The sequence below is a fragment of the Neoarius graeffei genome, chromosome 15 (genome assembly GCF_027579695.1).
Source record: "Neoarius graeffei isolate fNeoGra1 chromosome 15, fNeoGra1.pri, whole genome shotgun sequence".
Lineage (NCBI taxonomy): Eukaryota > Metazoa > Chordata > Actinopteri > Siluriformes > Ariidae > Neoarius > Neoarius graeffei.
This window is the reverse complement of record NC_083583.1, coordinates 40198901-40225724: the sequence shown is the minus strand read 5'-3', so window position 1 is coordinate 40225724 and position 26824 is coordinate 40198901. Positions and strand designations below refer to the sequence as shown.

At 41.3% G+C, this 26824-nt stretch overlaps 1 protein-coding gene across 2 annotated transcripts; it reads left to right on the top strand.

The window, feature by feature from the left end:
- Positions 1 to 2133: 2133 nt before the first annotated feature.
- uhrf1 (ubiquitin-like with PHD and ring finger domains 1) lies at positions 2134 to 26824 on the top strand. Of its 2 annotated transcripts, none has more exons than XM_060941301.1 (17): positions 2134 to 2307; positions 4999 to 5161; positions 6214 to 6465; positions 6679 to 6830; positions 7154 to 7369; positions 7564 to 7679; positions 9643 to 9829; positions 9983 to 10106; positions 13858 to 13965; positions 14058 to 14162; positions 15701 to 15807; positions 16531 to 16693; positions 17669 to 17806; positions 23072 to 23189; positions 23769 to 23926; positions 25330 to 25428; positions 25633 to 26824. In XM_060941301.1, the coding sequence occupies exons 2-17, from the start codon at positions 5009 to 5011 to the stop codon at positions 25777 to 25779; spliced, it is 2343 nt and encodes a 780-aa protein (XP_060797284.1). In that variant the 5' UTR covers positions 2134 to 2307; positions 4999 to 5008; the 3' UTR covers positions 25780 to 26824. The 2 variants fall into 2 exon arrangements, with proteins under 2 accessions (XP_060797284.1, XP_060797285.1); XM_060941302.1 differs by lacking the exon at positions 2134 to 2307 and adding an exon at positions 4007 to 4180.

The following is a 26824-nucleotide window of genomic DNA, read 5'->3' as shown; positions in this document are numbered from 1 at the left end:
CCCGATCATGATACCCTCACCTGTTACCAAATAACCTGTTTATTGTGGAATCTTCCAAAATGGTGTTACTTGAACATCCTGTAAATTTTTCAATCTTATTTCACCTCCGTTCCAACTTTTTTTTTGAGTGTGTTGTAGGGATGAAATTCTAACTTCCGTTATATTTACAAAATACAATTAAGTTGGTCAGTAAAACTGTTGAAAATCTTTTCTTTGTACTTTTGTCAGTTAAATAAAGGGTCAAGTGAATTAACAAATCACATATTTTTGTTTTTATGCCTCCGCCACCGTAAGGTGCAGGAGGCATTATGTTTTCGGGTTGTCCGTCTGTCCGTGCATCCGTGCGTGTGTGCGTCTGTCCCAAAACCTTGTGAACACAATATCTCAAAGGCTAATGAAAGGAATTTCACCAAACTTTCACCATGTGTGCGCTTTGGGACAAACATGAACTGATTAGATTTTGAGATCAAAAGGTCTAAGGTCAAGGTCACTGTGAGGTCAAATGTCTGTCCGAAAACCTTGTCAACACAATATCTCCAAGGCAGATACAAGTAATTTCACCAGGTCATGATTACTGTGAGGTCAAATGTCCATCCCCAAATCACAACTTAATAAGGCGTGTAGTCTACCGGGCAGAGGCATCCCCACTGACGCCGTTGGCGTCGAGTTCTATCTAGTTTTTATTGCATTTTGTAAAATATCCCAACTTTTTTGGAAATGGGGTTAGTAAATTACATACAGTAGAGTTCAATAATTATAAAAATTAACTTGCATATGTATGTGCATGGGCGGTACGGTGGTGTAGTGGTTAGCGCTGTCGCCTCACAGCAAGAAGGTCCGGGTTCGAGCCCCGTGGCCGGCGAGGGCCTTTCTGTGCGGAGTTTGCATGTTCTCCCCATGTCCGCGTGGGTTTCCTCCGGGTGCTCCGGTTTCCCCCACAGTCCAAAGACATGCAGGTTAAGTTAACTGGTGACTCTAAATTGACCGTAGGTGTGAAAGTGAGTGTGAATGGTTGTCTGTGTCTATGTGTCAGCCCTGTGATGACCTGGCGACTTGTCCAGGGTGTACCCCGCCTTTCGCCCGTAGTCAGCTGGGATAGGCTCCAGCTTGCCTGCGACCCTGTAGAAGGATAAAGCGGCTAGAGATAATGAGATGAGATAAGAACTTGCATATGTATGTGCATGGGCGGTACGGTGGTGTAGTGGTTAGCGCTGTCGCCTCACAGCAAGAAGGTCCGGGTTCGAGCCCCGTGGCCGGCGAGGGCCTTTCTGTGCGGAGTTTGCATGTTCTCCCCGTGTCCGTGTGGGTTTCCTCCGGGTGCTCCGGTTTCCCCCACAGTCCAAAGACATGCAGGTTAGGTTAACTGGTGACTCTAAATTGAGCGTAGGTGTGAATGTGAGTGTGAATGGTTGTCTGTGTCTATGTGTCAGCCCTGTGATGACCTGGCGACTTGTCCAGGGTGTACCCCGCCTTTCGCCCGTAGTCAGCTGAGATAGGCTCCAGCTTGCCTGCGACCCTGTAGAACAGGATAAAGCGGCTAGAGATAATGAGATGAGATGAGGGGAGACATTCTCTCGCCAATCTAAACAAATAGCAAGCACACCATTCTGCCTCAGGCTTGGCCAGGAGACCAAACTCAGGCACAGTGCCTCAATTTGACCCTTTTGAAGTCATGAGTCCATGGCTCTGATGACCAGGACCGACTGGCCAATCCGAGCGCAGGAGGCGGGGTTTGGCGGAATACGGCTGGGGGGAAGGGGTGCTCTGTCGGGAGCTTTTGTCACTATTACAGGCTTTTAATAGTGGTTCGAATTTAGCTTCTGGCTTTTTCTTAAATCATTTCTTTAGGAAAAAAAAGTCAGACGTTTTCCTTCTCTTTCGTTTTCTATGACACTGCAAACATGAAAATGTTTTTAAAGACCATAACGATGTTTGTGTCCGTAGAAAGTCGTTACATTATCATAATCTCGCGATACATCACCTAACGTAGGCACGTGCTGCCGCGAGAGCTCGATTTCGCGCGCTGAGCCTAAAGGTCCGGTCAGATAAATGATTGACGGATGTGTAAGCCAATCCATGAATGAATTTCAATCCGCAGGAACCAATAGAAACACGATATCGCCTGCCGCGGGAGGGGAAAACACGTTGTTGAACATTTTTTTTTAATTGAAACGTTGAACGAGGTTTTATGTAGTGCAGATTTAAGAGTTAAAAAGAGTTTTATATTTCAGTTTGACGCGTGTTTGCTGAATTATAACCAGTTGGGTTTTTTTTTGTTGTTGTTTCCGAGAGGATATAAACACAGAGGTAATTGAGAGCTTCTTATTTGGCGGAATTTTTTTAGTGGGAAGGTTTGTGTTGTAACTTTCAGTGCCGGCTTTAGAAATGTAATTTACAGTAAAATGCTAGTTTTAGCTGTAGTTAAATGAAACCACTTGGTTCTGGGGTTAAATTTCACCGAATTGAGTTGAGTTTCTTTCACAATCCTCAGATTTTGTTCTTGTCCTGAAGTAAAACCTGAGGCGAATCGGGCTGGAGTCAGAGGATCCGTTTAGCTCCTGCAGTAGTCATTAAAACAACAGTTAACGGGTTGTTTTTAATTGATGCTTAATTGTAAACATTCAGGTTTAGTCAAGAGTCTTAAATATATCCTGTAGGTTAACTCAGCTAATACCAGTCCTGCAGATTTCAGTAATAAACCAGCTTTGTTTGTTTGTATTTTAACCAAAAATCAAACTTTTTTTTTTTTTAACCAGAACGTTTATAAGTCATATTTCCGCATACATCTAATATAGCATAGCTAAAGCATTATAGTTGAACAATGACTAAAACAACAAAGGCGACTTTAAACCAACTTGTGTGTATAGATGAGATAAGCATTTCGCTGAGTTTTTCATAACCTTGATTTAATATATGTTATGTTTATCATTTCCAAATGATGTGTATATACAATGTGTGTGTGTGTATTTATTTATTTTTTTTACTATTACAAATGACCTGCACTCCACTCACAGGCGTCAGTACTGGAGGTTGTGCCAATCCGGGAGTGTTTATATCTGTCATACACCAGCTGAACAGCAGGGGGCGTCCGAGCGCGTTTCCGCCCGCACATTAGCGGATGTAGTTCATCAGCAGAACAACTCCATTTACACTTAAAAACTCCACCCTCAAACACATTAAATGTCGATATTCAAATATTTGCCATGTGTTTAGTGATTCTTGTGCTATTTTCCTTAGTCCTGTGTGAGATATGTCGATCTGAGGTCATAGGAGGACATTATTATTATTATTATTATTATTATTGCAGTTATTAAAGTTAGGGTAGGCAATTCATTTTAGAAGCCTTTTTGTTGTATATTTCTTGAGATTCTCTTTACATCACACCGGCAATGAATGAATAAATAAAATGCTCTGATGATAAGCAAAAGTATCAGTTATCTGTGGCAGTTGCAGGGCTGTAAAAAGCCCCTCCTGTCACTTCATGGCCTACCTGCCGGTGTGTTTGTTTACTTACTTACCTGCCTACGGGTATGCACTATGCTGTCCACTCACTGGGTATGACCACAGGGTTAGGCAGACAAAGCTAGCGAGCTCATCGACAGCTGCGAGTCCTAACAGTAGACATGTTTGTATTGGGTTAGGTGTTTCCTTGCACGTAAATGCGATATGAGGTAGTCAGATTATGATCTCTCTCTCATGGACCCTTCCTCCAGCATTAATCAGGCGGTGCACGTTCATGTGTTTTGGAGTGAGATTTTTAGTTGGCCGCTTTCAAAATCTCTTGGTTTCTTGAACGTCGCCTACCCTAGCTTTAATGGGGGGAGGGGGGAATGTAAACAATTCCAAATATAGTCACACCTGATTCTTGCACCTTTTTTAGCTCCTAAACCGAAAGGGAAAGCTTCTTTGTGCACTCGGCACTTTTCAGCAGTGCTCAAAGTCAGAGCAGCTGTATGACTCAGTCGTGCTGATTCGTTCAAGCAATCTGTGAGATAAGTGCAATAGCATCGACGGTGGTATCAGCATTAAAGCTGAAGATTTGTAAGCTGATCTGTTTGACCAGAGTGTATGGTTGGGGAAGTGAGAGAGCCGGACAGACTGAAGGACTAAAGCAGGGCTGCGTCACTCTTTTAAGAGAGACTAAGCAAGAGCTAAATCCCGCTGGCATCACTATCGGCAGGTAGTCGAATGGAATTGTGCATAATGTATGATGCCATAGCCAGAGTGAAACTTTGCAAAGTGAAGTTTACAGTTAATCTTGGACACTACTCAGGGTCACACATTATAAAGATTAGAATGCAAGTCACTCAGGGTAGATGAAACCTTAACTTTTGACCCACAGAGAAGGAAGTTTTATTGGTATCTGTAAGTCAGTAAAATATCATAAATGTGTGCACACTTCCTCAATACTTGGTGTCTGGATGATACTTCAGTTGTCTGTGGATCAGTGAAGCCACTTTTAAACTAGATTCTTAACTATTTTTATGACGCACAGATTAGTAAGTCATAAATTTTACCATTCAGTCTGATTGGCACTGGTGTGAGGTGCAGCAGTGGCGGTCATAGAAACTTGGCCTGCTATCATATATAGTTCAGCACGGCCTTTCTCAACCGGAGTGCCGTCTGACTTCATTAGGGGTGCCGTCAAAAAATTATATATTCTAACGCTGAAGTAAATAAAATGAATTAAAATTCCAAAAAACAATAGTTACACTAATGCAGGTCATCACCGCCTCATGCATTGTCAAAATTTGTCTCACGGCCCCCTTTCCCATGTCACAACGTCACTGCCGGGGTCAGCGTATGGTCAGCGTGACTGCGTATATTTTATATGGGGGTGCCTTGACTGAAAAAAGGTTGAGAAACGCTGGTTCAGCAAATGTTTGTTGTATATTACAAATTTTTTTAATGCGAAGAATTAAGCTGTTCATTTTTATTCCTCTTAGAATATAAAGTGCAATGAATTTACGTCTTTGTGTCTCAAACATGTTGGTGTAGGGCTGCTGCAATGTGGATCCAGGTGCGCACTATGGATGGTAAAGAGACCCACCGGGTCGACTCCTTGTCCAAACTCACGAAGGTGGACGAGTTGAGGTTGCGGATCATGGAGCTTTTCAACGTTGAGCCTGAGAGGCAGAGGCTCTTCTATAGAGGCAAACAGGTTGGATTAAAAATACGTACAGATGTGTCAAGATGCATTTTGTGAGGTTGAGTGTTTCACAGAAACGTATTCAAGCATGACAGAAAATATGAAATGCGTTTATGCAGCCAGTTAAATGTTCCGGGCACTGGATCACGTTGGGTCCATGGATCGCTTCCTTCTCCTCCCAGTCATTTCTTGATTCGTTGCTATTTATAAACCTGTACCGCTGTAACTGATTGTGGATAATGATGTACTTTAAATTTATAGATGCATGCCATCGCTGACATTTATGGAGCTGAAGCCTTTTGTGTACATGTTTTGCGCTATGAAGATGCACGATAACTGTTTCTCCTTTTATAGGGTGCTATTTCTTTTGTCTTATTTGATTGGCTAGTCTTGCATCTTCATTTATAGACGTGTTTTAGATTTCTTTCTTTCACATCATTTAATGTGACTTGATTTTCGGGGTTTTCATAATTTATGCAAGAAGTGATTTGAACTTGATGTATTTAAAAATGCACTTGGACAATTTGATCAATTGATGTTTGTTAGGGAGTCTACTTGTGTAAATTTACACAACCTCAGGAGCTCTCGGGATTTTTTTATTTTTTATTTTTATGAACACCACATTTTGTTTGTAAATGCTCCAGCAAAATATTTATTAATTAATTTTTGTGTCCAATGTAATGGATGCAAATATATGAAGCTTATGTCTTTACAGACCTGATTTTTTTTTTTTTTTTAAACATACGGGTGTTGGCAAAAAAAAAAGCAACTGTTTTAAAAGCTGCAGTTTATTTTGCTGAATTATGATAAATGATTGATTTTTTTTAATCCGTTTAGCATTTATAACATTTTTTTTAAAGAGGTTTTTTTGGGGGGCTTTTTCCACCTTTATTGGATAGGACAGTGTAGAGACAGGAAATGAGCGGGAGAGAGACAGGGAGGGATCGGGAAATGACCTCAGGTCGGAATCGAACCCGGGTCCCCGGATTTATGGTATGGCACCTTATCCACCTGAGCCACGACGCCCCGTAACAACATCTTTTAACTCTTCAATTGTGTTGCAGATGGAAGATGGCCACACTATTTTCGATTACAATGTGGGCCTGAACGACATTGTTCAGCTACTCGTGAGACAGGCACTTCCTGGAGTGTCTTTACCCAAAGACAAGGAGGCCGAACTGTCAGACTCTGACTCGGGCTGCGGTTCGGGTCAGAGTGATTCGGATAAGAGCTCTACTCATGGAGAGTGTGAGGGTCAGAGCGCTGGAACCTCTGCCCAGAGTGACCTCATCAACCCGGGCTTTGGCCTCTATAAGGTAGAGAGTGCTGTGAACCCCTTCCTGGTTTGCTGCTTACATCTCTCTTGCACTACACTCAGTGAACTGTTTATTACTTAGTACCAGGTTTGAAGTAATTAACGGGCTGTTTGCTGTACTACGTATTCCCATTATTCTCTAATTATTTTCTTATAAATATTTTAGTATCTTTTTGATTATTGTCTGAAGTGGTTTTTATGAACTCTATTGTAGATAAATGAACTTGTGGATGCCAGAGACCTGAATATGGGTGCCTGGTTTGAGGCCCAGATTGTAAATGTGACAAAGACTCCCAAACCTGCAGAAGGTGAAGGCATGGAGACGGACGGAGAGGACGACATCTGGTACCACATCAAATACGAAGAGTGAGTTTATTCCCTGTGCATTTTCACCACGCTGTGTGGTTAACACACCAAGATGGAAAATATAGGCAAGGTGAATTATTTACTGACTGATTTGAAGAATTCACAAATAAAATGGCAGTAGAAGTGCCCCTCCCCCTCTTTTTCTTTCTTTTTTTCTATTAAGTGGAGCTGGACATGTCAACTATAATTTTTATGAAGTAAACACTTTTTGGCACCGAAGCACAAATTTCTGGTCAGCTAATTCTTATGCTGTTTTGTAGTCTCCTCTCCTGACCCTCCTTGTTGTAGTGGGCACATACAAACTGCGTTTGCATGTCTTGCAGTTACCCGGAGAACGGCGTGGTCCAGCTCCAGGGGAAGGACGTGCGCCCACGCGCCCGCACTCTCTACCAGTGGCACCAGCTGGAGGAGGACATGGTAGTCATGGTGAACTACAACCCTGATGAGCCCAAAGAGCGTGGTTACTGGTATGATGCTCAGATCCAGAGGAAGAGGGAGACACGCACCCAGCGAGAAATTTTTGGCAAAATACTGCTCGGGTAGGTAGAGCTGCGACATAACATACCAGTGTCGGCGCATAAAAGCTTTAACCTTGCAGTGGAAACACAGTGCAGTGCATATAGGTACTAAGACTAGACCTTGTGTGTTTGTGTGCGCCTATGTGTGAGAGAGAGGCAGATAGTATATAGATAGTTTGTTTTGAGATTGCATACTGATGCTGGTTGCATCACAGAGATGCTGGTGACTCTTTGAACGACTGCCGGATCTTGTTTGTGAATGAAATCTACAAAATTGAAGAGGCTGGAAGCTTTGAGGGACCCACAGCTGCGTCTGACAGCCCTCTGAAGAGTAAGTCACTCATTCTTCAGTATTTTACTCACCATAAAGTACAAATACAAAATCTTTATTAATCCTCGGATCTTCCAGATTAATTTACAAGGTAATATAAAAATTTACATTGCTACAACACCAATTAAAAAAAAAAAATTAGTTACTTAAAAATCTAGACAATCATCTCATCTCATTATCTGTAGCCGCTTTATCCTGTTCTACAGGGTTGCAGGCAAGCTGGAGCCTATCCCAGCTGACTACGGGCGAAAAGCGGGGTACACCCTGGACAAGTCGCCAGGTCATCACAGGGCTGACACATAGACACAGACAACCATTCACACTCACATTCACACCTACGGTCAATTTAGAGTCACCAGTTAACCTAACCTGCATGTCTTTGGACTGTGGGGGAAACCGGAGCACCCGGAGGAAACCCACGCGGACACGGGGATAACATGCAAACTCCACACAGAAAGGCCCTCGCCGGCCACGGGGCTCGAACCCGGACCTTCTTGCTGTGAGGCGACAGTGCTAACCACTACACCACCGTGCCGCCCCATAGACAACAATAATTTCTTTAAATTGCCTTAAAGGGGGCATATTATGAAAAACGTACAGCTTCAGTGCTTGTACACAAACATTTGGGTATCTGGAGTGTGTACCAACCCACAAACTCTGAAATAAGACTATCCAGTCAGTTTCTTTTGGGCTGCCTGTTTCAGAAAACATGTGTTTCAGCAAGCTGTTTAGATTTGGCTCCCCTTTCTATGTCACAAGGAGTTCATTAGACTTGTGCTGCTCCCTCATCTGAGTATCTCCACTCATGGCTTGAGACCTGCTTTTGTGAATGAATATTCATAGGAAAGTGCTACCCAATTGGCTGGCGGGGGGGAATGGATGAGCAGTGGTCTCTTATCGTTTTAAAGTACTGACTGTTCTGAACAGGTCTGTTAAGACAGGGTGAGAGGGCAGTTGTGGTGTCTTATCTATGTGGTATTTTGGCATGTCACAGTAAAACCTCAGGGAACTGTCAACTTGTGGAAAAGGGGTAGAATATGTCACCTTTTAACAGTGTTGGGCACGTTACTTTCAAAAAGTAATTAGTTATAGTTACTAGTTACTTTTCCCAAAAAGTAACTGAGTTAGTAATGGAGTTACTTTGTCATAAAAGTAACTAATTACCAGGGAAAGTAATTATTCCGTTACATTTTGTTCCCCCTCAAAAAAAATCAAATTCAATTAGTGTAATCATAATAAAAGTGAATGTTAAATGTGTTTAATGACTGAAATGGACACTTAACAGAACCAATTAGTAATGTTATCTACACTATATTAATATTTTTGTGGGACAATGTGAGAAGACATCAAATGTAATATATTTTTGTAGTTATTAAAATTATGTTACTAATTACTGGCCACTGACGAGGACAAACGCTTTGTTCCTCGACATAATGTGCATTGCACGTAAACACTCTTGCCTTTTATTTCAAGTAATGAAAAGTACTGGCTGTATTTCCAATGTGAAAGCGCAGTGCTGGGCTGACCGCTCGCCATCGCTGGGTCTTCCGATTGAAAGAGCGTGCAGTAGTGCAGTAGGCGTGGCCTACCTACGTATGTTGTCCAAATCTACTCTGATTGGCTTACTGTGCCGTTGTCTCGCGTCTCCCCGCCCCACACGAAAGCAGAGTAAAGAAAGGCTGAACGAGCAGCGTACCAGATGAGAACAGCTTTAATAAAGTAACGCATAATATTTTATTGTAAGTAACGGGAACGGCGTTATAACGATGTAAAAAGTAATTAGTTAAATTACTCGTTACTAAAAAAAGTAACGCCGTTAGTAACGCCGTTTATTTGTAACGCCGTTATTCCCATCACTGCCTTTTAACACATTACTTAAAGATCACTTTTTAAATGGCATTAAATTGTATGAACTGTTCATTTAAATGAAGTCATAAGTGTGTGTGTGTGTGTGTGCACGCAGGATCCAATGGGCCAGAGTGTAAACACTGTAAGGACGACCCCAAGAAAAACTGTCGCTGGTGTAACTGCCGTGTGTGTGGGGTGAAACAGGACCCGGACAAGCAGCTGCTGTGTGATGAATGTGACATGGCCTTCCACACATACTGTCTCAACCCACCTCTCACAACCATCCCTAATGATGAGGACTGGTGAGGATCTTCAGAACAGCATCTCAAAAAAAAAAAAAAAAGAAATCAGCTAAGCTGAAGTTGCGGCTGTATAAGTAGTAGGATAATAGGTCCGATTTGAAAGAGTGATATATATAAAATTAATATTTCTTATGCGGTTTCTCTAATGTGCAGGTACTGCCCCGAGTGTCGAAATGACGCAAGCGAGGTTGTCCTGGCTGGAGAGAAGCTGAAGGAAAGCAAGAAGAAAGCGAAGATGGCATCTGCCAGCTCATCCAGCCAGAGAGACTGGGGCAAAGTATGTGTTCATGCTTTACTATGTTTTTGTCTTTCAGTGTAAGGTTTGAATCCTTTCTGTGGGATGAAAGTGCCTATTAATGTGTGTGTGGATAGTAGTGAACCACGCGTGCACACAATATAATAAATATCAGGGTCTCCGCGGATCCTTAAAAAGTCTTATTTTTAATATGTGTTTTTTTAAGACCTTAAAAGCATTATATTTCGCTATTTTTTGAGCTATGGTATTAAATTTCACATGGGAGGTATTAAATTTCATCCGGGTAGCCTACGGTAAATGAAAAAAAACCCCATATGTCTGGATTTTTTTTTCCACGCTAACGTTATTTATTCAACCAGCGTCGTTTGTTATCAAGATGCTGAACAAGTAGCACAAGAGCCGTTGTGTGTCTAGCACTAGTTCTAATAGCGCAGGAACCACGCCACAGGGGGCAATGTGTTCTTTTATCCATGTAGTAGAACCATTGAGAGTAGGGCAGACGAGGAAGAAGTGGTTGAACTTGAACGGAGATGGGGAAGTGTAAGTTTAGTAACAAGTGGCTTGAGGAGCCAAAATACAAAAGTTGGCTAACAACAGCAACTTCAGAATATGAAGCGAGATGTAAGGTATGTCGGAAAGACATCAAGTTAACAACAATGGGCTGTAAAGCCCTTGACGCTCACTCGAAAGGGGAAAAGCATATGCGCTATGCTGCTAGTCGGGCAACAACAGTCCCCATGCCAATGTTCGCCTCTACGGTCACAAAAAGTGCAACGCCAGCTTTAGCGTCTCCGGGTCCCAGCACAAGTGCTTTCGCGGCATTTGCCCCAACCGCTACGCTGAAGGCAGAAATACTGTGGGTTCTGCAGACGATTACCCGACACCACTCATACACTTCAAATGAAGGTGTGGGCGCAGTCTTCCAGGCAATGTTCCCCGATTCTGAGTATGCCAAATCGTTTACTTGTGGGAAAGACAAGACATCGTATCTAGCGCGATTTGGTCTGGCTCCATTTATCAAACGTGAACTTCTGGCTACCGTCAATCAAGGCAGCTTCGTTGTCATGTTTGAGTCTATGAATCAATCCACCAAGCGCAAGCAGCTCGACATTCACGTGAGGTATTGGGTGACGGATGAGACTGGTTCTCGAGTGCAGTCCCGGTATCTCGGATCACAGTATATGGGCCACTCAACTGCTGAGGACTTGCTGGAAAACTTCAAGGTAGGCTTCCACCAACCTAACAAATTAAGATAAGGAGGTGGAACAAAAATGGCAACTCTAATAACAAAATCCAACACACTCAGACGTCGAGCCAAAGAAAAAAGGGAGGAGTTGGTTGGCCTGAAGGCTGACATTAAGGAGAAATCCAATGCACTGAGGCGGTTCGATCAGTAGTCAAACTTCCTTGTTTCCTCACTGTTTATGTTCATGGCAGTACCCTACTATTAAAATATCGAGAAGGCAGTTAATGTTCTGTTTTGTTAACTGAAGATCAATTTGTTTCCTCACTGTTTGTTTACAGCAGTACCCTACTATTAAAATATCGAGAAGGCAGCTAATGTTCTGTTTTGTAAACTGAAGATGCACTTATTTATTAAAAAAAATGCTTTGAACTTAACCTAGAGTGTGCTTTTTTTTTTTTACTGTACGTATTTGTTCCGCGGTAGTGGTCTTATTTTTTATACTCAGTGGTCTTAAAATGGTCTTAAAAAGTATTATTTTTGCTGGTCAGAAATGTGCAGAGACCCTGAATATATACAGGTAGTCGTCGATTTACGACCGCTCGACTTTACGACCGTCTGGTTATGACTGGCAAGTGTTTCCTAGCTGAGCGTACGACAGTTTCCGCCCCAGCTCCAGGCACATGCGCAGTCTCTCGCACACTCCGTCATACAGTTTCCGCCCCAGCTCCTGGTTTATGAAGCGAGCAAATGCTCCCGCCAGCCCAAGCGCTGCAACAGCTGATGATGACGTAGTCGACCCACAGCCAAGCGCCAGTGATGCCAGCGGTCACTAAATTTTGTATTTTGCTATGTTTTACATTTGTATTTTGGTATGTTTCAAACTAAAATGTTTTCTATTTTTCACACCTGTATTTCGTATTTTTTGTTTTGCACATATTAAACGAATTGTACTGTACGCAGTGTAGTATGGGGTGTTTGACTTAAACCGAATAATGAGCCAAGGTACTGAAATAAGAAAATGTTGATAAAATAAGACTTTAAGATGATTACAATATCCTTACACATCACAGTATACTTACGTTCATTTAACATCGGCCGACTTACGACCAGATCGGTTTACGACCGGTCAGTCGTAACCAAACGCAGTCGTAAGTCGACGACTACCTCCGTGTGTGTGTGTGTGTGTGTAGGCGCATCAAGTTGGCGATAAACTGTGTACGAAAGATTGAGTGGAATAACTGTTTTATTATATCCACATTCACTGAATTTTGAGAAATGGAGCATTTTTTAAATTTTTATTTTTTTGCAAATTTGATAAATTTACAAACTTTATATAAACGTCTGACAATTTCTGCTTAGAATGTAAACAAACCGGCGAAATGACAGTAGCAATTTGTGGAAAATGCAAGAATAATAATTCTTGAAAAATAGACATTCTTACCATCAAATGCTTTTATTTCATATTTTGCTATTTATCTCTTTATTTATGGGTTTTATTTTCAAGTAGTTATTTTGTCCTTGGTTGGTTCAATAACGTTCTGCCATTTTTGTTTTGGTCTGCTCACGGTATATGACTTGATAGCCTAGTAGTAGAGTAGTCAATCAGTGCACACGATTGGTCGTATCCAGTGAATGTGGATATACAAAAAAAGATCTTTTTTGTGTACCTATATACTTGTGATAAAGGCTAACTTCTAAATTGTACACTGAAAACAGTAATAATATTGCGTTTGTAATAAGTTATGTGAATATGATCTGTCTCAAATGAATGGGATTCTGACATTTCTGCTTAATGCTTTTGACCTGGGGTAAACCGCAGCTAACTGAACGTGTGTATCTATGTAGACTCTAGAGATTGTTGTGTGAGAAATTCCCAGGAGATCAGCAGTTTCTGAAATACTCAGACCAGCTTTTCTGGCACAAACAACCATGTCACAGTTAGAGATCACACTTTTTTACTTGTGTGTCAGATAAACTAACCAAATGGTATAGGGACATCACACCTTTTATTGTTCTAAAGAATATAATATGAAAGAAAAAAAATCACTTGGTGTGCTGTCATGGATTGTGTTCTTATAAGATTTGATTACATCTGGCACACCACCACAATTTGTCAATGTTAATAATTTTTCTTTTATTAAAGAATGGCATGTCATGCTCTTTGACTGTTTTATGGTGAGTTGACATTAGAATAAGCACATTAATATATAAGCATATGATTTGGAGCGAACACCCTCATTAAAACTGTTCTAGAAACCTGATCTGTACCTTCTGACCAATGAGAGTTTCAACAGCGCTATGTTGTAAATATTAATCCCCAAATTTCCAGGTCGCACTGTAACTATTTGCTTATTGGATTGTGACAGTTCAAGCTATTCCACTTGTTTTGTGCCCCTCACCCAGGTGACTTTTAAAAGTCCTGTTTTGCGCAGGGGTACTTTGAACATTTTTGATCATATATAGAATTCATGCTGGGTTTCATGCCGTATATTGAATTCTAATAATTTTGAACTGGAATTTGTGTGTTTTTTTTTTTTTTTTTAAATAAAACCTCCGTTTTCCTCTGCTGTGCGCGCGCGCTTTCAGGGTATGGCATGTGTGGGCCGCACCAAACAGTGTACCATTGTTCCCTCCAACCATTATGGGCCTGTACCAGGAGTCCCTGTGGGTACTCTCTGGAAGTTTAGAGTGCAGGTGAGCTGGCTGTGCCTCTTACAATCAACCTACTACTTTAATCAATCTGTTTCTTCAGAAAAAGTTCTAAAAATGTCCTTCTTGCACACCAGGTGAGTGAGTCTGGAGTCCACAGGCCTCATGTTGCAGGGATCCATGGCCGAAGCAACGATGGCGCTTATTCTCTAGTGCTGGCTGGAGGCTATGAGGATGATGTGGTATGTTGGGATAGTGGGTTTGGTGTTAATGCAACGGATTTGAATACAGTGGTGCTTAGCCTAATGCTGGGACCTTTTGTCTTAAGTTAACCATTTTGTTGGAAAAATTAGTGCTGCACGATAATGGTTAAACTTTAATCATGATTGAGTCTCAGAAATCGGGATTATTTATTGTAGTATTGGATGTTTATTCAGATGCAGTGTTTTATTTGCAATTAATCATTTTATCATTAAATCAGAATAGCAGATATAATTTCTTTGGAATTCATATGAAACATTTTCATCACATGTTAATTATCTTAAATTCTAAAAATTGACTGTTCTACAGTTCTGTGCAACCAAATATTGCAGATATATAAATGGCAAGCTTGTGGTGTTAGTGCCCTTAAAGTGCATTCTATTTCCTTCACTCCAGACCGCCAGGGCGGTGCTGAAAGCACTAGTGACATATGACGCATGACGTGCCTGCCTATATAAGGCAACATCCCACGTCATTTGGCCTCTTCTTTTTTTCTCGCGTTGGAATCGGATCTCGTGGGATGTTGCCTTATATAGGCAGGCACGTCATACATCATGAGATGACAACTTTTGTATGCGATTCTCGAAACGCGTGGATGCAAAAATCCTTCCACTAGTGTTTTCAGCACCGCCCTGGCGGTCTTCCACTTAGTCATAGAACCACGGTTACATTCGTAAACAGCGTATTCAGGACCAATTTGTTTCTTTTGTTTTTTTTTTTTAAATATGAAAGTATGTCCCTTTACACACTCATCCAGAAGGGTAATTTTGCACAAGGCCATCTGTCTACAGCAGAAAAAAATAAAATAGCAAAACGCGTCTGGAAAAATCCCAAGGGAGTCTGGAGCCAGATTCGTGACGTTACCTGCGGAAGCGCCAGCAGGCTGCGAGAGCTTTGCATGGTTTCAGTGCGCAGCCTGTGTAGACCAAGCGCTCCCATTTCTCTCTCATTGTCCGGTCTTTTGGGAAACGTTGAGTACTAATCCCATCAAGATTGGTGTTGCTACACCCTCCTACGATGCATCTGTTAGCCATTTTAATAATTACGTGATCACGTTGAAGAAATTTGCAGAAAACCACCAGGTTGTTTTCTCATAAACAAACCAGCGCTGACGTAGGATTCAGAGGGAGGAGTCCCGCACGCGACGTCACGAAAATCAGTGTTTGCTGGGAAATCCAAATGTCAAGTTTTTTCAGAGGCGGACCAATTCGCCTCAAATGGCTTGATTTCAACTGAATTTTTCTGGTATTGTGCAAGGTAAAAAAAAAAATTGCGCAAAATGTGACAGATATTTGACCAAAGTTAAATATAAAATAGGAGAATTACATTGATCTTGCTCCTGAATTTACCCGTGATATGCACTTTAAACTGACACCTGATGTTACCTGACTAAATTCAGTTAAGCTCTTTATAGTTAATTGTTTAATTTAGAGCCAAAAGTCGTCGTCAGCAGCAGCTCTATTTTAATTAACCCTGTTTAATGAGAAAGCTAAGTCAGATTTATTTTTGTCTTGTTTAGGATGATGGTAACGAGTTTACATACACAGGCTCCGGTGGTCGAGATCTCTCTGGTAACAAGCGAACTGCTGAACAATCCTGCGATCAGAAACTCACCAACATGAACAGGTTGGCATCAGCTAAAAATGGACAAGTGCATGATGAAGGAATAGACATGACATGCCTTATTCATTTTATTTACTAACTAATTAATTAATAAGGTTGCTAGCAGGCAAAATGTCTAACTTCAGTTTCTGGTGATATGTTAGTCTTGCGTTTCTGCATTAACTTAGTTTATAATTTGATTATTTAGAGGAAAATGATAGTATATGTAAATAGTTTTTTTTTTTTTTAATGATGTAGTTTTTGCCAATTGATTACTGATTCTTGAAAGGTTATGAAAATTAGGCTTCTAAATATACCTAAATTTATGCAGTTAAAATAATCTATTCATTGGCTGATGGAACATTTCAGATAGGAATTTTTGTTCTGAATATAGGAAAAAAAAATTCTGAGAAATTGTTTTTAAAAATGTAGTGACACTTCGTGTGTTTTTACATTCGTGAGTGGGTGGAGATAAAGTATTCTTCAAAATCAGTAACATTCAGATTAGATATGTCTTAGCAAGTGGAGAAGCCTGTTTGTTTTGTTTGACTGTACAGGATGTCCTGTAGGTCCTGTATCATGGGTATGTGGGGTTTGTTTTTATAGTCCGTTATGTATCTGAGCCAGGAAAAAATCGTGTTTATAAATGCAAATCTATTAAAAATCCTGTAAAATTAGATGTGATGTGTTGGACCTGGACTGTTGTGCTCTGTCGTAACTCCTGATTTTACTAATGTTATGTCGTAGGGCTCTGGCTCTGAACTGCAATGCACCAGTCAATGAGAAGGATGGTGCTGAGGCAAAGGACTGGAAGGCAGGGAAGCCTGTGAGGGTCGTGCGCAGTTCTAAAGGCCGCAAACACAGCAAATACAGCCCAGAAGATGGGAACAGATATGATGGCATTTACAAGGTGGGTGTGATGGCATGCACAGTAAAGCGCTGAAAGAGTGCATGTGCTGTTAAAATGCTTCAAAATGCAAAGAGCGTTTAAGGGAGCAGAAAAGGATATAAAGCAACATTTAAAACTATTAGTTGTGTAGGTATTTTTTGACAGGCTGCCCAAGCATAACTGTTTATTTTCATGAGCCTGTTTTCTTATTGAGGGTCCTGTTACTTCTAGCATTATATTCAATTATGGAAAAGATTGACTGAATGTTAAATGCGTTTAGACTCCTTTAGAAAATATAAATTCCATCCATGTATGCTTTATTGGGGGCGGCACGGTGGTGTAGTGGTTAGCACTGTCGCCTCACAGCAAGAAGGTCCTGGGTTCGAGCCCCGTGGCCGGCGAGGACCTTTCTGTGTGGAGTTTGCATGTTCTCCCCGTGTCTGCGTGGGTTTCCTCCGGGTGCTCCGGTTTCCCCCACAGTCCAAAGACATGCAGGTTAGGTTAACTGGTGACTCTAAATTGACCATAGGTGTGAATGGTTGTCTCTGTGTGTCAACCCTGTGATAACCTGGCCACTTGTCCAGGGTGTACCCCGCGTCCCGCCCATAGTCAGCTGGGATAGGCTCCAGCTTGCCCGTGACCCTGCACAAGGATAAGCGGTTACAGATAATGGATGGATACTTTATTGGCTGTCTGAGATACCTTAGTTTCGTGTATCTGGGGAAAAAGTGCACTTTTGTCTGTTGACCTTGTGTCTCAACAGAGGCTGAAAAATTGTAAAGCAGGAATAAAAAGCTTGTGGTTCAGTGGATTTATTACATTAAGTTAAGGATTTATTACATACTGAATAACTTTAGTTAGACCTTCTGAAGTTTTTAATTGAGGAACACAAAAATTGATAAAAAAAATGCTATTGATGTCTTTTCTAGGGCTGCACCATTAACTGTAAATCCCCCCCCCCCCCCCCCCCCCCCCCCCCCCCCCCATTGTTATCAGGTGGTGAAATACTGGCCAGAGACAGGCAAGTCAGGCTTCCTAGTATGGAGATACCTGCTCAAAAGGAATGATGATGAACCGGCTCCGTGGACCCGAGATGGCAAAGAACGCATTAAAAAGCTTGGCCTCACCATGCAGGTAATGTAGTTGTAGCTGGATATGTAGCGGTGTTCCCTGTCCTGTGTGTGGGATAAGGCTGGACCCACACTGGAGCATAATGGGTCCGATTTGTCCCTTCCAAAAATTGCACAGGTGTTCCCGATCCAAGGCTGGTCGGAAGTAGGGATGTTAACCGATGACCGTTTGACCGGTGGTTGACCGAATCAACGTCAACCGGTTAATTTTTTTTTTTTGGTTGTCGGTTAAAAAAAAAATCAATCGTTTTGGAGCGGAGGACTTGGAATTCTGTGTTGTAAACGCTTGGGGCGTGCCATGCGGTGTAAGGACGACAGCTGACGAATCAGAAACACCCATTCAGTTATGTCCCGCCCTCCTGCCCCAGTTAAAGACAGCTGACAAATCAGAAACACCCATTCAGTCATGTCCCGTCCCAGTTAAAGACAGCTGATGAATCAGAAACACCCATTCAGTCATGTCCCGCCCCAGTTGAACACAGCTGCCACTCGGTGAAAGAAAAAAGTGTAGACACAGGCTTTTTAGCTTACAAATTACTATTTTTTTTTTTTTTAATTATTATTAGAAGGCACATGGAGTTTAGTCCTGCCTTGGCCAGTGCATTCTGAAAGTATGTTTCGGTCTGTAGCCAACAACGCATGTTATTGCAGATCATCTCTCTCCACACAAACTAAAGGCACAGATGCCGACTTTTTCACGGCTGAATCGTGCAGATCCGATTGCTTTCCTTTGAGCATACAGGATTTACTCTGATGAAATTATTCAGACACTCCAACGCCCCCCCCCCCCCCCCCCCCCCCCCCCAAAAAAATCGGATCTTTGCACGATTCAGCCGTGAAAAAGGCGGCATCCGCTAAAAGGTGCGCCGTTTGCATCCCTGTTTAAACTCATAGGTTAACCAACTTTAACCGGCTAATGAGGCTCGGTGGTCGGTCAAGATTTTTTTTTTGTTTTTGCCATCCCTAGTCGGAAGTGATTATCTGCCCAAATAATCCTGTGTAGACCCCTTCTATGCTTGAAAAACCGCATGTCCGATCTTCCGAGATGACTAAAGTACGTGCAAGGACGCATAAAACTTTAATGGTAATCGTCCGATCAGACGACAAAAGTTAGTGCTGACAACCTAAGCAACACAGGCAACCACTCCATGATGCAGGTCTGACTTGTTAGTCCAGCAGTAGCATATTTCTATTTATTATTATTATTATTATTATTATTATTCTGCAAAGTGAATCATGTATCACGACATCTGACTACTTGTCAAAACAAAGTTCACCTGTGTCTCTCAAATCTTGTTCTTCTGGACGGGCTTCTGTATAAAATTGTCTCTGATGCTTGGTAGGATTATTCACTGTATGCTCACTCTGTGCTAAGAGAGCAGGGAACCAGTCTAAAGTAGCTCGTCTCGTTTCACAGAAAATGCGTTAAGTTTTATTCATCAACACGACAATATATAAAAGTACAAAAAATAGTTTGAGGAAACCATTCAAATTTCCTTGTTTTTGGTGATAATTCGTCAAAGTATGCATGTGTTCGAGTGTACTGGAAAAGCTCAGCTCAGAGGGGTCCACGTAATGATGTAATTATACCAGTTGGCTCAGGGCGACAAGGGTCGAGGACATTGTGTGCCAGCAGCACGGTTGAAGCGGGCAGGTCTCAGACTTGGAACTTTTAGATCACAATTAGAGTTAATAATAAACTATATCACTGAATAATGTTCCTTACCTCTAACCTGTGTGTGTGCGCGTGTATAGATTTATTTATTGCTTTTGATGGTTTCATATATTTTGTAATCATTTTTATTTTCTAAATATTTATCAATATACTGCCATTGTGGCACGGGAGCCTGTGATTGGTGGACAGCCGACAAAGGGTGTCTCCCATTGGTTGTAAATTGTGACATAAAAATCGTAAACACATACGGGACCTGCTGATTGGCAGTTCACCTACTGAAGCCAAGCGGAGATATCCGGCGTCTGTTGCTGTTGTCTGAAGAAAACTACAGCTAAAAAAGCTCTACTACTGGATTTCTTGGATAATCTTCGAAAGAAGCGAAGGATAGATATATGCTGAAACTGGAGTTTGTTAGTGGTTCTGATCCGTATGAAATTCCTCAAAATGACGAGTGACGGTGCAGGTTTGTGGCCTAGCATTAGCTACATGTTGGAATATACTTTCTTTTTCGCGACGAGTCCCTACATGGAAGAACAGTATTAAAATAAATAAAAACTACAAAAGCAAGAAAACCCTCTCTGTGTAAAGACTTTTTTCCCCTGACATCAGCTTTTGGGAACAGAATGTTGCTAAAGCATTTACTGAACTGTGGGCTGGATGGTATTCCTGCCCCTCCATGTCTCATCAGCTCCAAGGACATGTAGTTACAGAGCTGTCTGCACTCTGTCATTTATACAGTGATGCTTATTATTGTTAAAACAATATCTGAAGTGTTATTTGTAAAATAACATGTCTTGCTCTAGACTTTCAGACAATGTTGTAAGATTTTATTTTAATTTTATCTAATAGTGGATGGTACAATAATTACAAACGCTAACAGAATCGGCACATTCCAGTTGTAGCTGTAGTCATATAGTAACTATAATCACCCTTGTAATAATAATTTCACTAAACGGTTAATGTTCAGTTCCCCTTTTCATTTATTCTCTATTCAAGAGGCACAATTGAGTCACACAGGTTGATCAGTGTGTAATGGACAGTAACCATTTTATTCAAAATATATTTTTTCCTGCCTTGGTTGATTTTCTTTCCATTTCACATGTATGCAGCTGTTGTAAAGTGTTTGTGTAGAACTCTCTCGAACTGTAAGTTCATTGCTACACTCTGGCTCCACAGTGACATTTTGCACAGGACTGGGTTTCTCTGATCACAGAAACAAACCTTCAGCGCTCTCTGCTCTTAATCTTTTCTGTGCTTTCAGGATAGGTCGTGCATGTTGCTCCTTACTGAGTTATGCCCGAGTTGTTTGCTTGGCGCCCGATCCGGGTTTTCCACATCGAGTAAGGAAGTTGGTTCATCTGTAAAGAAAATCAAACCCTCTCACGAAGAAGCTAATTCAAACGTGAGCAGAAATAAAACGAGATTCTTAAAAGTCGACGGCCTTTCCGTTTCATAAAATCCATGAAATTTAGTTCTCTTTGAAATTTGGTCATTGTGATGTGTTTTTATTTCTGTAATATCTATTTAAAATACAAAAACAGGCCATTCTGTGGCTGGGAAGTTATTTAATTTGAGGGGATTCCCTAGCAAACAATGTACATGAAATTGGTCGCTTCACGCAGTCAAGCAGACCGAGGAAGTCCGTGTGCGCATGCACGCTTGACCGTGCACGGACAGCTGCATCATTCTGTCGCTAAACAAACAGCTGATCACACCGAGGTGCTCGCTGACCGCCGATATTTATTAGTTTGGCCCTGCATTTCCTTTCCTTCGCAACATAACGCCTTTTCTTCTCGCTTTCCGTTACTGTAATCGGTCTTTCACTTTTCATGTGCACACTCGCATCCTCCATTGTTCTCTCCTGTTTCAAATTTGTATCCCACAATGCCTTGTGCAAACAGGGAAAGCCCACCACGTGATGCATGATAGTCTCTTGTTTTGCGTCATGGTGAAGCAAGAAAAAAAATACTGGAGAATTTGGGGCCATGTGGCCCTAAATTCATTAATTGTTCTATTTAAAAAATAAATAAAATTGGAAGTCTGTGATTCGTATTCAGTAGCTTTCGGTCCACTAAACAAAAATAATTGGGTGTCGGGAAAATTCTTTTTACGATCTACACTTCAAAGGCAGTATAGCTTCAAGCAAGCTCTTCCATACTCGCTTTACAACTTTCTACTTTTAAAAAAATACGTTTTAAATACCATCACGAATTTCTCTGGAGTTTTCAGGCTTGGCTCCTTTCGTTGTATCCTTTCGTTGTATAGGAAAGGCGGTGTCTGTCTCTCTCACACACACCCCAGATGAAATTATCACGTGATGCGTAACGTCATGCGCAGTGGGTCTATTGTGAGGGATTTACAGACATAATCTTAAAAAGATCACCGACTGGATTGGAGCCTCCCCGGTATACACTACCGTTCAAAAGTTTGGGGTCACTTTGAAGTTTCCTTATTTTTGAAAGAAAAGCACTGTTCTTTTCAATGAAGATCACTTTAAACTAATCAGAAATCCACTCTATACATTGCTAATGTGGTAAATGACTATTCTAGCTGCAAATGTCTGGTTTTTGGTGCAACATCTCCATAGGTGTATAGAGGCCCATTTCCAGCAACTCTCACTCCAGTGTTCTAATGGTACAATGTGTTTGCTCATTGCCTCAGAAGGCTAATGGATGATTAGAAAACCCTTGTACAATCATGTTAGCACAGCTGAAAACAGTTGAGCTCTTTAGAGAAGCTATAAAACTGACCTTCCTTTGAGCAGATTGAGTTTCTGGAGCATCACATTTGTGGGGTCGATTAAATGCTCAAAATGGCCAGAAAAATGTCTTGACTATATTTTCTATTCATTTTACAACTTATGGTGGGAAATAAAAGTGTGACTTTTCATGGAAAACACAAAATTGTCCGGGTGACCCCAAACTTTTGAACGGTAGTGTATATCAATCATGTTTGATATTTATGACTAGAAAATGTGTAATGTGAAAGGAAGAGTGATGGAATATTGAGCAGAGCGAGCTGCCTGGGTAGCATCATGTTTAGCAGCATCTCCAAGGCAGTGGAAGGTCAGAGAATGTATAAAAATTACTACAGTAATCATGGATTTCACTCTCTGTGTACACAACAGTGTGAGCTTATAGCAGTAGCTTGCACTGGTTCACCTCCAGCTCACGCTGCACAATGTATGAGCGGGTGTCTCTACAGCATGGATGGGCTGGGTTCCCCCTCTCTCTCTTCTCTGAGGAGGGTCCCGTCCCCCCCCTCTTTTCTTGTGGCCACTCCAGGCACTTCAAACTCTGAAATTTTCTGAGCATGTTTCTGTGATCTGCCCAGTCCCTGGAATTGCCACTCTGAAATTGTTCAGAAAAATCACTACGTGTGTGGTCCTGCGTCTCGGCGTAACCATCTGGTGTGCGGGTTCTGGTGATTTTTATTTATTTTTTAAGTATTCAAAATTAGTTAAATCGGTCATGTCTGTGGTCTCCCACATTTAAAAAAAAAAAAAATCTGCTAAGAGCTGAACATCCTCTAGTATGTATCAGGCTTAACACACAGTTGCAACTTGTTAACTGCGTGTTTGGCTATGCTCTGCAGTATCCTGAAGGTTATCTGGAAGCAGTGGCAGCGAAGGAGAAGGAAAAGGAAAATAAGGATGAGGACGAGGTGGATGAAACACCTACCAAGGGCAAGAGGAAGCGGAAATCTCAGGCAGGCAAGTGCAGCTTGTTCAACTGGAACTTTGAGTGCTGTGAATGTGTTGTGCATCTAAAATAAAGGAACTACAGTCACAACAAGTGCTGTGACATTTTTTTTTTGCTTTATTTATAGCATGCCTGCTTGTTGGTGTTTTGTATGAAGGCATGCAGGTCCAGTGGTTCCTGCAGATGTCTGCTGTCCTGTGTGACTGGATTTTATTAACGCGACACTGAAAATGACAGCTGCACTGTAGTTATTCTGAGGATTCTTGTAGCTGTGATCAATATTAAATAGCTTCAATGCTGTTTTAGTGCTGTTTTTAATATTTAGTATTTTAAGCAAACAAAATGTAGGCTGTGTATCTTAAACATTTATTTTAATACAAGGTTCTTATTTTCTAATTTTCAATTCTAAGTAAATCCTAAACTATAGAGAATTTCAACCCACACAGAGGTTTTATTATTATTATGAATAAAATGGTCCTAAAAATGTTTTTGTACAGTGCTAGTCATGCCAACATGAGCAATCAAAATAAGTCAAACTTGATGTTGGTTTACTGTCACATTGTCTAATTTTCTACTGTGTCTGAAATTAGTTGAGGATGAGGAGAAAACTTCACCATCTAAGAGCACACCCAAGAAGGTCAAAGTGGAGGCCTACAAGCTGACCAAGGAGCAGAAGGTCCTGATCAAGGAAGACGAGCTCAACAAGAAACTTTGGGATGAGGCTATGGGGTCTTTAAGCCTAGGACCAGTATGTACAACATTTGAAATTCTGATCGCTAGATGCAAGTTGGAGAAAATCTCATTCATTAAGATTTGCCACAGACTGCACAGAAGTTAAAAACAGTTGTACTGCAAAATAATGCGATCCTGAAAAGCTTGACGCACAATGCACACTGGGTGACTGTGTGTTTTTGGCTCTCCCACTTTTTTTTTTTTTTTTTAACTCTCCTTCTTGATGCAGTTGTCTTCAGTCCTTATGGGCAAGTCTTGCCACTTGGCAGCCATGTTGGTGACACGCCCAGGCAGTTATTTCGGGCTAACAAGATCAGGCCCCTATCATAACGAATGGGGAGATAACCATAACTGCACTTTCAGGGCCCGTTTACACAAGGAAGCTGTCGGGTAAAAACGACTAAATATTTTATCAGAAGTGCCTTTCGTCTACACGGGGACGGCGTTTCCGAGGCTGAAAAACGGAAAAAATTGAAAACTCCTTCCAGAGTGGATAAGTTAAAAACAGCCCCTGTTGCATATCCGTCTAAACTACCCAATACGCGAAACTCTGCTCGGATCTGCTCACGTCGGGTACGCATTTACGTCATACACATGTCATATACTGTACATGCCAGTCCGGGAAGTAAGAAAGTAAGTAAAAAAGTAAGAGCATGTCTGATTACATCGATCCAACGGACCTTCAAGCTGCTCTGGCAGCTTTAATAAACATCCAGGAGTCCTTCGAACATCTATACCGAATCTGCACATATACCGTTAATGAACAGAGGCGGGTATAGTATGCTCTTACTTTTTTACTTACTTTCTTACTTACCATAGCCAGAGTAGTCAAAGTTTTCGCGGAGCAGATGTGCAGATCAGACAAGACGGAAGACGTTGCGCATGCGTGCAGACATAGCGGAGGTCTTTCACAGCACTGCCTGGCATGCACATCCAATTGAATTCCACACATTTATGCGTCACCGTATAGACGCAGATTTCCTCCTTGAAAACGGTCGTGTAGACGCGGAAAAAAGTGAGAACGAAAACGGACTTTTGCGTTTTTGTTTCAGACCGTCCCCGTGTAAAGTGGGCCTCCGAGGCTACCAGGACGCACAAACTGCGTGTATAGGATCACCAGTCTGATCTGATAAAAGCCTCTTAGGAAGTTTGGTGACTTTGCTCCAGACTAGGGTTTGAAAGCTTCCCCCACCTCCACAGGTTCTCATTCTATTCCAGTAGAACAGTACAACATCATGATCGGCTTAACGTTTCCCGGGTTCGGCAGACAATTGCCTTTTTAGGGAGGGTGGTGGGATATGTGCGTACGACCGCCATCTTCGGCATTATGGATGTTTTCTGTTCAGGATCCTTGGAGTGGTTTGTCTTCTTGCGTCTTTGGTTCAACTCGTTCACTAACTATTTTTTCTGTTGTTGCAGAGATTCATAAACAAGGTGGGGGAAATTTTCCTGTGTATTTGCTGTCAAGAAGTTGTTTACCAGCCCATCACCACAGAGTGCCAGCACAACGTCTGCCGGGTGAGACTCCACATATTGTAATGTATTTTTTTTTTTTTTTGAATGAATGAATGAATGAATGTGCTCTTTCTGAAATGAGGGCTGCACTGCTGTAATCCAGATAGTCAATTAGTCTTAGCCTGAAGCTTTGGAAGCAGATTTGATTCCAGTCTAATCATTTGTTATATAGTCCTATTTTATTTTATTTTATTTTATTTTTAATAGGAATGTCTCCAGCGGTCCTTCAAAGCGGAGGTATACACCTGCCCCGCCTGTCGTCACGATCTAGGCAAGAACTATCAGATGACAGTGAACAAAGCTCTACAAGCCATCCTCACCCAGCTGTTCCCTGGCTACAGCAGTGGCCGATGATGACCGTCTCTCACGACAAAATGTATCGATGAACTAGCAAGGGCAGTGCTATACATCAAGACTGAATTAAACACCGATACAAGTCGCGAGCTTATCAGGGTAACCCATAACCCCTTAAACTTGTTTGGTCCAATTCTTAGCAGGTTACGAAGGTTCCCTTACTTCGTAACCTGCTCTCTTTTTTTTATTTTTTTTATTTAGTCCATCAGGTAGATCTCCTCCTCCTCCCAGTACACACCTTGTAGAGGTGGTTTTAGGTGGAGGTGCTTCCTGTTATGAAATATAATTTCTGAGTTACTCTGCACCAGCACATCTTTTTTGAAAAACCTTCCGCTACGCACAACTGCACTATTTGCTTCTAGCAAAATTTCTTTTTATTTTATTTTTTATTTTATTTTTTAATTTTTTTTGGCCAGGGATAAGTGGACATATTTTGATAGCAGGTATGTAGGCATGCACTGGCATCAGGATCCTTTTAAAACATTTGATTCAGATCAGATTTTTGTCTAATAGCCGTGTATTTTGACACCCCAGAACATATTCCTTCAAGGGTGATCTAAACTAAAAGCTAGTCAGTTCTATTATATATTTAAAAAAAAAAAAATCGTATGCATAAAATGAACTTGCTATTCCTTAACTTTGTCTTGGCTTTGCTTTCTAACTACTGTATGTGCTTAGAAATTCCACTTTATTTTTGCTTCTGTTTTATTCCTGTTATGCAACTTGGTTTTCCCTCGTTCTCCCATCATGGACTTCAGAAGGAAACCGTTAGACTGTTCATTCTCCAGACAAATGATAACGAAGGGCATCTCCTGTTCATCGAATATTTAATGACCTGTCTCAAAGTTCTTCTCTTTGTTCTTATCACACTATATGATAATCACCTAAGGCCAGAGATTTGTTATACCTCAATTTCTCATATTGCATTGACTGGAAATGTAATATTCTAAAATTGAAATTGTATATTTTTTAGCATTTGTATTTAGCAATTTTATGTAGTTTTAGGTGCCATTTTTCTTGCACTGTGTTGAGTGCGACATTTTTT